A 13,844-nucleotide genomic window follows, 5' to 3' on the forward strand; every position below is an offset into this window, starting at 1 on the left:
TGGGGTGCAAAAAATAATTTCATTATTTTTCTTCACTGCCGGTTCAAGTTAGCCTTTATGGGATTGTTCCTTCCCTGCACCTAGAAGAGATAAATTATGGACAAGTGCCATATTTTCTTCTGGTCACTTTCAGGTAACAAAACCACTGCTTGTCACAAAAGCAGTCTCAGTTAAGTAATTAATATTAGTAGAATAATCACAAGAGGGCCTTTTATTTGTCTAGTTGTCTGAGGGAAGGACAGAGCAGACTAAGCAAAGAAATAGAAAATCAGCCAACCCTCCTTCTACACACACATTCCGCTGCAGACTTCCCTGGCCTGGAGCAGACTCTAGCTGGAGGAGAAGAAAATCTTTAACCTTAAATAAAATTCATCATTTTGATGAGATATTTTAATTATTGAAATGTGACCAATAGACTTTTAATTATCTGAGAGTGACCATAAAAATTATGGAAATTGCACAAGATCTCATCCAGGGGTAGAGAAAGAACTAATTCCACAAAGTAGGGTGAAAAGACAACAGAGGCAAAGAATGTGTGTGTGTGTGTGTGTGTGTGTGTGTGTGTGTGTGATTGCACCTTTTGAGTGCCATTTATTCAACCTAACAGTTATACCTGCTTAAGCAAACTGATATATATGAAATATTAAAATCTAGTTTCTCTGAAAGTTAAATTAGGGCATGATTATTGATATAGAAAAAGAGTTGCAAAGGAGGGTAATGGGATCAAAATGGCAGATGCCTCATTTCATTCATGTTCCAAATCCCTAGAAATGGCAGATACTTGATAGAATTAATAAGCCCATAGTTACAGCATAAGACAAAGAAAGTACACTCAAGTTGGCCAAAATTTATACAGAATTCCCGAAACAGGAAAGGCAGATGCAATTGTGCTGATATTGGAATAGACAATCCAAAGTAGATCCAGGAGAGGATGCTAGAACCTGTGGCATCAACTCCAAACTCAGAGATTATGGAGATAGGAAGCAAGAGGGAGCCCTGACTCAACAGCCCACTCTCCCTAAATATCTTCCTTTTCCCTGGTGTAAGTGGTTCTCCTCCACTGACATTTTAAATTACTCCATTTACAACAATTTGATCCATATGCATCTTTCAGGTACTTTGATCTGAACGCTAGAAGCATCTGTAAGACTGTAGTGCTCAAAATACTATTCTACTATGTTAATCAAAGAAAAACATACCTGAACCAATTAAGTAAATGATAATTGAATTTCTCTGATCCATTATAATTATATGCCTTTTAGGGTCACTAATTTTTTTTTTTTTAATTTTTCTTATTATTTTTTTAACATCTTTATTGGAGTATAATTGCTTTACAATGGTGTGTTAGTTTCTGCTTTATAACAAAGTGAATCAGCTATGCATATACATATATCCCCATATCCCCTCCCTCTTGTGTCTCCCTCCCACCCTCCCTATCCCACCCTTCTAGGTGGTCACAAAGCACCGAGCTGATCTCCCTGTGCTATGTGGCTGCTTCCCACTAGCTATCTATTTTACATTTGGTAGTGTATATATGTCAGTGCCACTCTCTCACTTCGTCCCAGCTTACCCTTCCCCCTCCCCGTGTCCTCACATCCATTTTCTACATCTGTGTCTATATTCCTGTCCTGCTAGGGTCACTAATTTTTAAATGTTGTATTTTCATCCACTAAAACAGCTCATATTTGAGACCTACTTAGGTATTCATCTATTCATAAAATGAATGTTAGCACACATTTGTACACTTTTAGCACACTTTTTTCATTTATTTGTCATTTTTAAGTCCAAAGTGACTGTGATGCTGTTAAAACTAATATTAGCCTAATTTGCTCATCAGTGTTGTCCTGTTAGTTCCAAAAATGCCTTGGCATTGATCCATAAGCTGTATAAGAAAAATCTGTTTAATGAAATTTCTCAAGTTCCTCTTTGTTCCTTTATATCTAAAATTTCTCACCTTCTATGACACAGCATCAAATCTGCTCTGTATTTAATCCTTCTGAGTTTATGGGATTCAACATACAGCACTTCCTCAGAAGTGCCCTTACGTAAGCCATTGTGACAGGGCCTTTGGTAGTGCCGTGAGGGTCCATGGGTGAGGAACTTTACAAATGAAGAAACAATGATAGAAGTACTCTTGATCATTTATTTTGCATGGGACTCACTCTGTTATAGCTAAGTAGTACATCAATAAAGTCCAAATAAAATACCAAAACAAAATATTGGAATTTAAAACACTATTTCCCATAATCACGTGGACTAATAAGACAATCAGAGAAACTCCAGTGGCTTGAATTAAATTACTGCTCTGCTGTGAATCCATGGTCCCACTCAGCCTCCTGAAGCCTGAGGGGCCACTGGGGTAGGAATTCGATTATGCCACTACTGAAACCTAGGTAGTATGTTTCCAGATTCCACCAACAGACGGTTCCTTTAAACATTCACCTCAGGAGCTTCACGGTGGTCACCTCCACTAGGAAGCCATCTTTTTTTTTTTTTTGGCTGCACCACCACTCAGCTTGTGGGATCTTAGTTCCCTAACCAGGAAGTAAACCCAGGTCCTTGGCAGTGAAAGCACAGAGTCCTAACCACTGGATCGCCAGGGAATTCCCTAGGAAGTCATCCTTGACCCTCCCATCAATCCATTTCAGTTCAAGTGCCCCTCACAGCATCCTGATCTTCTCCGTGTCATATCATCCATCATGCACACTGCCACTGTGGTTGTAGGCACCCATTAACCCCATAAGCCTGTGAATTCCTGATGTACAGTGACCTTGTTTTGAGTTATGTTTCTTACCCCAGCACTCAGCGTGGTAACTTGGCACACATTTCTTATCCCAGCACTTAACAAAATAACAGGACCTTAATACATGTTTGTTAAATACAGTCTTCTTTCCTTTCTTCCTTCCACAAATATTTACTGAGCGCCAACTATGTGTCAGACACCATTCTGGGAACTGGAGATACAGCAGAGAACAAAACAGACCAAAGTCCCTTCTCTCATGAAGCCTGTATTCTAGTAGGGGGAGACAGACAATTAACAACTAAAAAGTCTTAAGTATGTCCAGTCATTGAAGTGCCATGAAGAAAACTAAAGTAAAGGAAAGGGATAGAGAGATGTGAACAGACTTCTGTTTTACACACAAATGGGCAACTGGCTCATTGAACAAGTGGGACTTGTAAGTAGGTACAATTAGAAAACAAATCCATTCTTCTTCCATCGCTGCCCATTCATAGTTACTTGGAGGGTCTTATTCTTTTTTATGTTCTTTGATGAAATATAGGACAGGCTCCAGGACTTTTCTGGTCACTCTCAGATAATATATTGATAAAAACCTTCTTGCTACTTCTGTCTCAAGAAGAGCCTTTTTGAGGTAAGTAAAATGCCCAGTCCCATGTACTAGCCAAAACTTCATTTAAAATGAAAGATTCTCATTCCTCCACCTTGGGCATGTTTTAGTCTGGCCTGCTTCAGTTGGCTTCTTCCCAATTGTCCCCCTTGGACTTCTTCCTTATACACCAACTCCTTCTGGCTCCTTGAGCGTTTAAGATGAGGGTGAGGGGACATGAGGAAGGAGAGAAGCAAATGCAGGAAAAGCGGATATGTAGTCTTGTTTTGGTTTCCTCTGGGCGTGTCTGTGTCTGACCCTGTCTGGCACTGAAGGACGTTCAAAGCTGACTTTCTTAGGGTGTTCTAATAGAAGCTGAGAGTCTTTCTGGGACTATTCAATGGTATGTTCTGTGGTGCAGGATGCCAATTTCTGCACTTAAATGTCCTGTCTTAGCCCATAGGAATACAGTCGATCCCTCTTCCATCCCTACATGAGGTGCTCTTGGGCAGGCTCTAAAATGGCTCCCTGTCATCTTTCTCTTTTACATGGCCCATATCTGATCCCCCAGTGCCACATCTGGGCCTGAGTACTCACTTATCCTTGCCCCACCACTGATGTATATGTAGCTAGTTCCTCTCTTTCTGCTCTGCTGCTTCAGACAGATCACCAGAGCCTCATATCTATAACTTCACCAGGAACCCAAAGGGGTTTGCAGATGAGACTTACAGCACACCTTTTTCAAAATCCTGTCTCTATTTTCAAACTGAATTTTGACTTTGCTGCATGTTGGGAAGCGGACCCAAGTTTGGTTCAGTAACATTCCTATCTAATACACACTGTAAACCTGGTAGAGGAAGGACAAGGTTTCAATGACTATGAATGAAAGTCATAAAGAAGGTAAATATTATTTATACATCCTCTATTAAACTAAGGCTTAACTGCTACAATGCATGGAATATAAGGAATGAGTATTTGAGGTTCCTACACCTCATATTTCACTTCATCTCACTTCCTCCCACAATCCAGAGACCAAGAAGATTTTCACTTATCAAAAATAAATGTTTTTAAGGGTCAAAGATGCTAAGTGCATGCCAGGCAATGCCTGCCTTGCCCAACTTGTTCTTGTCCTCACCATGCTCAAGAAAGCAAGGGTAAGCTGGGTTTGGGAGAGCAGGGCAGGGTGGTTATTTTCTGAGTTGGGCATTGGCCTCTAGAGCTCCATCCATGTGCTGGCTAATGACCAATTAGGCAGCCTGGTGCAAAGGCAAGAAGGCAGGGTGGAAACTGAGGAAACCATCAGAATGCCCCTGAGATTTAAGCTGTGGGACAAAAGGAGAACAGAGCAGAGAGAAACAGAGATGCCGAGAGATTGTGTGTGTGTCAGATAGAGAGAAGAGAGAGAGAGAGAGAGAATGTCTTGCTTTAGAGCCATCTTGGTTCCTATAAGTGTCCTCGTTCCATATCCAGGCAGCCGTATCTTTATAATAAATCCCCATTTTTCAGGCTACCCTTATTGTTCTCTGTCTATGGTAAACTATAACAGGAAGGGAGGAAACAGCATGGACTCTGCTAAGCTCATTCATTCCCATCACCCTGGAGAACAGAGAATTTTCTAGAACCATTCTGAAAGTAGAATTATGGATCTTCCTAGGCTTACCATTTTTCAAAGTAGCCCAGCCTTTTGGGGGCAAAATATGATATACAAACCCAGTCTTCTCAACACATTCACATCCATCCTTGTCAAATTACCAGCTCTTCAGGCCCCAAGGCCATCCTATGAGGTTGAACTGAGTCTTCAACTAGTCCCAAAACTCTTGACATTGTAGGACACAATTTGGGAGTCTTTAGGGAGTTGAGTTCCTGCACACTGATTGAGCAGACACCTAAATAGCCAAGGAGTAACCCACCCACAGCAATTCAAATAGGAAGTACCTATGCAATGGATACTCCTTTTGTAACTTAGTTGTACAAATGTTATGAGAATAATAACAGCATGTTTAAATTACTCACAATTCTATCCCCTTAAGACAAGTACAAAAGATCTGAAACCCAAAGAAATGGGTTCAGACTCTCACTCTTCCACTCCCTGGCTGGGTGACTTTGAGTAAATCACTTAACCTCTAGGAGATTCTCCCCATTTGTAAAATAGAGATAATAACACCTACTTCACAGGGTGATGGTGAAGCTTAGAGGAGACATCTAGCAAGATGTTGCAGCTGCAGCAACAGCATCATAACAATAATGATAATTTCTTGAGCACTTTCTATGTGCCAGGCATTGAGTTAAGCACTTTATTTGCTTTATTTTATTTAATTTTCCAATAAACTTATGAAGTGCGCCCATTTTACAGGTAAGGTCACTGAAGCACACAGTGGCTAGGTCACCTGCCTAAGTTACTAACACAGCTAAGAGGAGTACTGACAAAGTGCTCCTCCCTCTACTTTTTCATGTTTTACTAGGAGGAAGATTCCGGACTTAAAGAAATTAGTAGCTACTACTTACTGGGGGTTCGTTGGTTCCAAGTCGCCAATATGTTGAATTACACAGTTTTTTTACTTCTTCAGGACCCTCTATATCATAATCTTTGGGATAAGTTTCTCTGTCACGGTGCCTTAAGAAAAAAATTAGAATCTGTTAAGGGATAAACCTTATTTATCATGTATTGCATTTGAATGTTGTAAAAATGATGCAATGAAAATTTACTATATTTGTGACCTTGTTCTAATAATAAATTTACTGGATTTGGGACATGTATTTCCCATCTCTTTTCAAGTAATGCTGAGGCTACTTCCTAAAAACAATTTAGCACATGTGATAAAACTAATAGTATCACGAAAACAATACTTATCCAACACAGTAATTATTCAGTGACTCCAATGAAGTGAATCTTATTTAATAATGTAGATTAGTTACTGAAATAAATTCTAAAATAAGACATGTAGTATATTAGAAAGGCAACTTACCACTTCAGAAATTTTTCTACCATGAGTTTTAATTACAATTTTTTTTCAAAACGAGAGCAAAATATTTACTCATATGGATTTATAACAGTGCTTCCTGCTCCTAAAGAGGGTCTAAAGGAAAAACAGTTCTTAAAACATGTAGATGAAAGAGGAAAAAAATATTCTGAACATCTTGACTGAAAGGGTGGTTGGATAATAATAAAGGAGGGATTTGGGGATAGGAAAGGAAAAAGGAGGTGAGGTGGCCCGCAACCGAAGTAGCTATTTTCACAAAGCTTTCTTGGGTGAGATAAAGGAAGCTGAACCCAAACACCCGTCAAAAGATGCTTTGCTATCAAGGGATACAGGGCTAGGACTATGTGAGGGACACTGAGGTACCCAAGAATTCTTCCATCCATACACCCATCTGTTCATTCATTCAGCAAATTTTTAAAGTACCTATTACATGCCAGGCATTTTGCTAAGGGATACAATGGGGAGTAAGTGTGATGTATTCCCTGCCTTCAGTTGTTCGTAGTCTGGAGAGAGACAGGCAATTAAACAAGAAAAATCTACAGTGTGGTAAGTGTGGGCACAGGACTATAGAAGCAGAACAGTATGCACTAACCTGGATGGGGCACCCAGCCTCCAAGTTAGAAAACCCTTTAGGATCTGACCCCCCACCTAATCCCACTGCACTGGAACTGGGCCCCCACACTGCATTCAGATTATACACTTACCTCCCCACCTCCAAGCATGGAAGCAGAGCTCTGCAAAGAACACAGCAGAGAGGGAGCCCAGCATGTGAGCCCTCTGTCCTCCTCACGCCTGAGCATTAATTGCTAAACACTAAGAGTATTTTGGTACCATACCATTTTTTGAGAGCCTGAGAGAAAGCCCTCACTGAAGTTCTTTGGGGAAATATTGAACATTAAGAACCAGGAGTAATAGAGTGTACGGGGCCATGGGTTTGAGTCATTGCTCAGCCAGGTCCTAGCTGTGTGACCTTGGGGGAAGTCACTTAATTTTTCTGTGCTTTTATTTTCACATGTGTAAAATGAGGACAGAAATTATACCAATTCCTTTTAAGATTTTTATAAGAGTTAAAAGGAAAAAAATTAAAGGCGGAAGGTCCTTCAAATACTGTAAAGAACCATATAAACTTACGTACAGTGAATACTAATCCAGCTTCAAAAAATTCTGGTGTACAAGAATTGCAACTTAACTTTTCCATAATTGTACTTAATTTCTTTTCCAAGTGCTCATATTTCCAGGTGGAAAAAAGTTAATCTTGGTCAATTCTGGGTCCCTTCCAACTCTAAAGAGTTCATGTGATACCACAATGGCAAGAATCCATCTTTGTTGTCATCATATCTCCTTGCTGGCATCTGTGGAAACATCCTCATTCTCCTGGGGTCTTCCGTTATGGATCCGTGCAGATCTCTGCTATGCCCTCCTATTCCTGCCACACAGTCTACACAGACTGGTACTTTGCCATAAGGGTGCCACTATCCACCCCACCAAAAACCTTTTTGTGCCCCTCTCCACCCAGGGTTCCTGGAAACGCAGATCCTGTCCCTGAGCTGTTTGCCTGGCCCACCAAGAAGGCACTTGTTTCATGTCCCCACCACACCAGGCTTGGGGGACACAAGAGCCCCACATTTCAACAGCCCTGAAAACACTACCCTGGGAATGAAGGGTTAGGCAGTGATAGGTCCCATCTGCTCTAGGATTTCCAAAGTCTTAATTCAAACTGGGGATCCCAGACAAATCCACATGTTCTCAACTTCTCTGGCCTCCTCCATCTTCAGTCCATGGACTCTTCATCTACTGTGGGAGAGGGCAGCCCAGCTCTTCATCTGTTCTTCCAAATCTATGGTGTAATCCTAAAACCTAAGCTTTTGAACTCAAAGCCAAGAATTTGGCTCTCTTGCTGCCTGCTGGGTCATTCTTCCCTGAGGCAATACATCCAGAATATCTCGCTAGGAGCATAGGAGTGAAGGGGAAAGCACCAGTTAACATTTCAATGTATTATCTCCAGGGCCCACCTCTTTTTTTTTTTTGAACATCTTTATTGGAGTATAATTGCTTTACAATGTTGTGTTAGTTTCTGCTTTATAACAAAGTGAATCAGCTATACATATACATATATCCCCATATCTCCTCCCTCATGCGTCTGCCTCCCACCCTCCCTATCCCACCCCTCTAGGTGGTCACAAAGCACCGAGCTGATCTCCCTGATCTCCCTGTGCTATGCGGTTGCTTCCCACTAGCTATCTATTTTACGTTTGGTAGTGTATATATGTCCATGCTACTCCCCCACCTCTTTTTTAGGCACTGTAGGCACAGTGCCCAGGGCTTGTGATACTTTTAGGGGCCCAGGAGAGTGTTTTAATCATTTTCAAATCAGAAAAAAAAAGAATATAATCCAGTTTGAATTATATCCGTCTTTATACCAAAGCAGTCATAAACTATCATTTTAAACTTTTTTTTAATGGAGGAAGAGGCCCATGGAGGCAAAGATAATTAGTGTCCATGAAAGTCAGAATGCAGCCTGATTATCCCATCATGTATTTTAAGTTGTATTATAACTAGATTATTACAAAAAATGCAGACATGTTCCTTTTCTTACCACAATCTCAGATAACAGCCAAAAGCCCAGCACTAAAACATGAATCTATAATGAAACTTTGGAGGACTGAGCTAATGCAGTTGGCATTCCCTAATGCCTGCTAGCTGCCCACAAATGATGTGCCCACAGTCTGCAGGCTCTAAGAGATACACAGCTGAAGACCTGCCCCTACTTCCCAGAGGCTGCCAGCCTAGCAAAAATAAATATACATGTTTAAAAAATTATAAAATATATAAAAAATGGTAAAATATAAAATTAAATATAAAATATATATTTACTATATACTAAATATGTATTTGCTACATATAATAACAGTAAAAATGATTAGTGTATTATAAAGGAAATGGGAGGCCTAATTATTCCCTGACTTTATTATGTCAGTTGAACATTGGCTTGTGCCTCAGCTTCCCGGAGATGAACTGAGAATCATACACTGAGGACAAATCAATTGATTGAGAGTCTCAAATGAAAAGTGACATAAAAATGCAAATATTATTATGTGTAACAATGTTGTGTCTAGGGGCTTCCCTGGTGGCGCAGTGGTTGAGAATCTGCCTGCTAATGCAGGGGACACGGGTTCGAGCCCTGGTCTGGGAAGATCCCACATGCCGCGGAGCAACTAGGCCCGTGAGCCACAACTACTGAGCCTGCGTGTCTGGAGCCTGTGGTCCGCAACAAGAGAGGCCACGACAGTGAGAGGCCCGCGCACCGTGATGAAGAGTGGCCCTCGCTTGCCGCAACTAGAGAAAGCCCTCGCATAGAAACGAAGACCCTACACAGCCAAAAATAAATAAATTAATTAATTAATTAAAATAATAATAATAATGTTGTGTCTATCTACAATATGCTTTGTTGGGTATTCTTACTTTGTCAATACCCATTAAGTTTTATAGCATCTTTGTAAGACAAATATATATATATACATAAAAATAAAAATAATCAAGGTGTTATTTATATATATATATGCACTTTATATAGCCTTGTTTGCCTTGCTACCTGCCTTTATTTATGGTTGCCATGACTTCTCATTTACTGCAATAAAAATTCTTTATGGGAAAATAATGAATATAATGATATAAAATTTACAATGTCTCTAGAACAGTAACTTTCAAACTTTTTGATCACAGTCCCCACCTATATACCCTTACAATCCACCCTGAGACGTTTGCCAGTGTCTGGAGACATTTTTAGCTGTTGCATCTGGGTGGGGTGGGTTGTTACTGGCATCTAGTGGGTGGAGGCCAGCAATGCTGCTGAGCATCCTACAGTGCACAGGACGGCCACCACAACAAAGAAACATCTGATCCGAAATGTCAAAAGTATCAAGGTTGAGAAAGCTCTAGAGAATGACTGTGTACCAGATTCTTAGATTAGTGGTCCCCAAACCTTAGCATTTCATGGAGTAGCAAAACTTTACACTTGTAAATTTGTAAAACCAACCTAAAATTGCCAACATTTTGTCTTGACAGGAACATTAAAAATAAAATAACCATCTATCATCTTTAATACAGAGACTTTTAACACCAAAGTAAAAACGATCTTAGAGTCTTTTAAGCTGAATAAATTTAGCTATATGAAAACCTTGCTACATTGCTACGTTGTCTTTACAGTTTGTACATCACCTTGGATTAGTAAAAAAGGTCATTATTGACCAACACTGGTCTAGTCTACAGACTGGATCTGCAGATATTAATTTTCCCCAGATATGAATTTGATAGCAGCAGTCAGTTCAAGGCTAAAGCAGCTTGAATATAGGTATTCTGTGCTACTAACTGAAGGAAGAGCTGTGTTTTTGATGTCAGGTGTGCAGACACAGGCTGACATTCTTGCTGGGAGGAGAGCCTCCAGGGCCTACTGCCAGCAGGGCCAGAATCTTCCTTGACAATCAGCCTTGCTTCTGATGAGGACTTTGCTCTATCAAGCCCAAAGCTAAACACTGTGGCTATTTCTTTATAAGAGAAATCTTTACATAAGACATCCTTAATTACAAGAAAGGAAATTTGCTTTCTCTACCGTACTGTGGGAGAAATAGTATGAATATGAATAGAATTACAAACAGGGCAAAGGCTGACAGGACAGGATCAGAGCTGTCAACTGTATAAAAAGGAGCTTGGAACCATGACCCTGCTGTCAAAAATGCCACTTGGACTGATTCAGAGAGGATTAAGGTCAACAGAATCTAGTAGGGCAAAGATAGCACGAGCAGGTCCCATTCTAGACAACTCCCCACCACCAATCCTACAATCACCTGAACACTCTAGCTCCTGTATTTCCTGTCTCCTCCAGCCTAACATAGTCCCAAGTAAAGCCTTGTGAAAAGCACTTTCTGGATCTGTATCTGGGGTCCTTTGGGAGCTTGAGTTTCCTACCATAAGAGTTGGATGATTTCACATCAAATCAAATCTGTAAGTTCCCCTTGACTGAACACATATAAGTCCTTAAGTGAGTTGCAGGACTAAACAAACAACTCCAGAGCATACTCAGGTAGGGATCTGCAGCTCCCCTCAGGCTGCCCCAAGCCATCGTGGTCCAGTTCCCAGAGGAGGACAGGTGGGGTTAGACCACAGGATTCTCCTTGCAGGAGAGGAGACCAAGTTACTCTCTACGGTTTCTGTGGTCCCATGACTAAGTGGGGGAAGCAAAGTGGGGGTTTGCAAAGAAACCATTATCTTTATCACTTCTCCACCTTTCACATTTTAAAATAATTGTCCATTAATGAATCTTCCTTTTCATTAGACTAAGAACGTTTAGACACAGGGACCATTTTTTACTCATCTTTGTGATCTCAGTGCCTAACAAAGACTAACACGTTGTAAATGCTCGTTAAATCTTAAATGATTGAGTGATTGAATTTCTTACATTTTGTTACTGTCACCTTAATATAAACGCTGAAAGCAAAGGCTTTCAAATGTGTCCATAAAAATAAAGAGCATCCCAGCTCTCTCTACAAAAGCACACATAAAAAAGGAGTGATTATGCATATAGAGATGCTAGTTCTTTGCAACAAAAACTTGTCTCTAGAGGAATTATAAATCTGCTTGCTGAATGGGAAAACTCTCAGCATACATATGCATGACACTGATTGCAAAGGGGGTGTGGATCCGAGCAATATCTGACATGTGAACAATGAAAATCGAGCCGAATTCTGGTTTCTGGTTACTTGACAAGAGACACATTTTCTTTGTGAATTTCAAAGATGTTAAAATTATGTTCAGTTAAGACTCCAGATAGCAGAATATATTAATTTTAAGTTTTAGAATTATTAATGTAGTTCACAACTACTCTGTCAGCTATTGTTATTTTCTGAGGTAAATCTAAGCCAAATGAGAAGAGAAAGATACCTTTTCCATTAGGTTTTATAATCGTCTGCTATCTAGGACTTTAAGAGAAAATTACCCCAGAGAGTCAGCTATATCTCCTGACACATTAGAAGCATTAAAACCAATAGAATCAAAGACTACAAAGAAATATTTGACAATCCTCTTTAAAGATTTCACAGGCAAATGATTTATATGCCAAGATAATGCTATTTGGCAGCGCATTTATCAAACTGACAAATGAAGACTTTTGGATGTATTTGCAAGAGTCATAAAGAAAATCTTACGTCCTTGGGAAAAATGGTGACATTTCAGACTTATGAAGAGGGACACTGTTTTTCAATGTGTCTCATGCTGTATGCAATCTGTGCATCTATAACTATGAAACCACACAATCTGAAACCTAAACTGCACTCAAAAGAAAAATATTTGACGGAGACAGGTAAGTGAAGTTATTTTCTTCACTCAACATATATTGAATGGCATGTAAATAAGACCCATCATTATTATGAATTTTTTTTCATAAGAAACTCTTCAAAAACAGGAAGCCCTATGGAGAATATTGGGAGTAAACAAAAGGAATACAGCATGGGAGCCTATCTTAACAGTTGAAATGTTAAATAAATGTTGTCAGTATGATTAACTGCCAAACACATGACTTTGAAAACAGCTGGAGGAACATGTATTAAATGGGGTGACACTATAATTGATTATCCCACCTGGGACACTGTGAGTGGGGAATTAGGTACTAGGTACACTGGGAGTGGTGAAACCAGGATTGTCCTGGTCAAATCAGGATTGGGACATTCTGTTACCCTATGTTTTGACTACTGGATCTCAATTATCTTAAGATCCTAGGAAACTTCTTATGGTTCCTTTGATCTCCCCTCCAGAAACAGCTTACATCGGCTGGCCATAGACACTCTGGGTGGTGGAACAGTAGGACTAAAAAGAGACCGAGTTTTTAAAGTGTATTATATAACAGTAATTACTGTTATCCAAAGAACACCTTGACAGTATATTGGCATGAATGGCATGGAGACCAATTTGGCCCCTGCAAAACAAGAAACAAATGCCTGATTACCTGCATAAACTCCTATCCCTATAGTCTTAATATTACCAGCTTAGATAATTTGAATTAATTACTCTAGAATAACATCAAATGATTATATTATGTGAGCTTAAGGACCATTTTAATGCACACTTCCATGAATCCATGAGCAATGCATACTGAGTAGATAATACAAGGTTCTGTGGTTTCAAAGCAATTCATTTTATTCACATTAGAAACAAATGAAAAAGCCTTTCTTCATAAATAGTATCAATAGTTAAAACAGTCTTCCATTATGCATATAGCTACACAAATGAGCACTTTTTCCATTTCTTCCTAGAAATCATTCAAAAGCAGCAAAGGAAATGGAAAAATTAAAAGAAAACTAATTTTTAGCGAAGTTATCGTATAATCCCTAGATTACATCATGTGCAAGGGCCACTTTGAGTAGCCAAGATCCAGCTGAAGACAAGTGGAAGAAGCAGAGACAAGAAAGAGGCTATAGCAAGAAATCTCAGTAGTGAGACTGCCCAGAAGTAGGAGCTCTCAGAGCACCAGCCAAACTACATTCCC

At 39.8% G+C, this 13,844-nt stretch overlaps 1 protein-coding gene across 1 annotated transcript in view; it reads right to left on the reverse strand.

Annotated features, from left to right (window-relative positions):
• The window catches only part of CFAP95 (cilia and flagella associated protein 95), an 83,995-nt gene that overhangs the window by 56,526 nt on the left and 13,625 nt on the right, over nucleotides 1-13,844 (reverse strand). The window contains exon 2 of the mRNA XM_068553433.1: nucleotides 5,832-5,940. Within this exon, the coding sequence (XP_068409534.1) occupies nucleotides 5,832-5,940 (109 nt within the window). The remainder of the gene's footprint in view (nucleotides 1-5,831; nucleotides 5,941-13,844) is intronic.

This window comes from Eschrichtius robustus, chromosome 10 (assembly GCF_028021215.1).
Source record: "Eschrichtius robustus isolate mEscRob2 chromosome 10, mEscRob2.pri, whole genome shotgun sequence".
Taxonomy (NCBI): Eukaryota; Metazoa; Chordata; class Mammalia; order Artiodactyla; family Eschrichtiidae; genus Eschrichtius; species Eschrichtius robustus.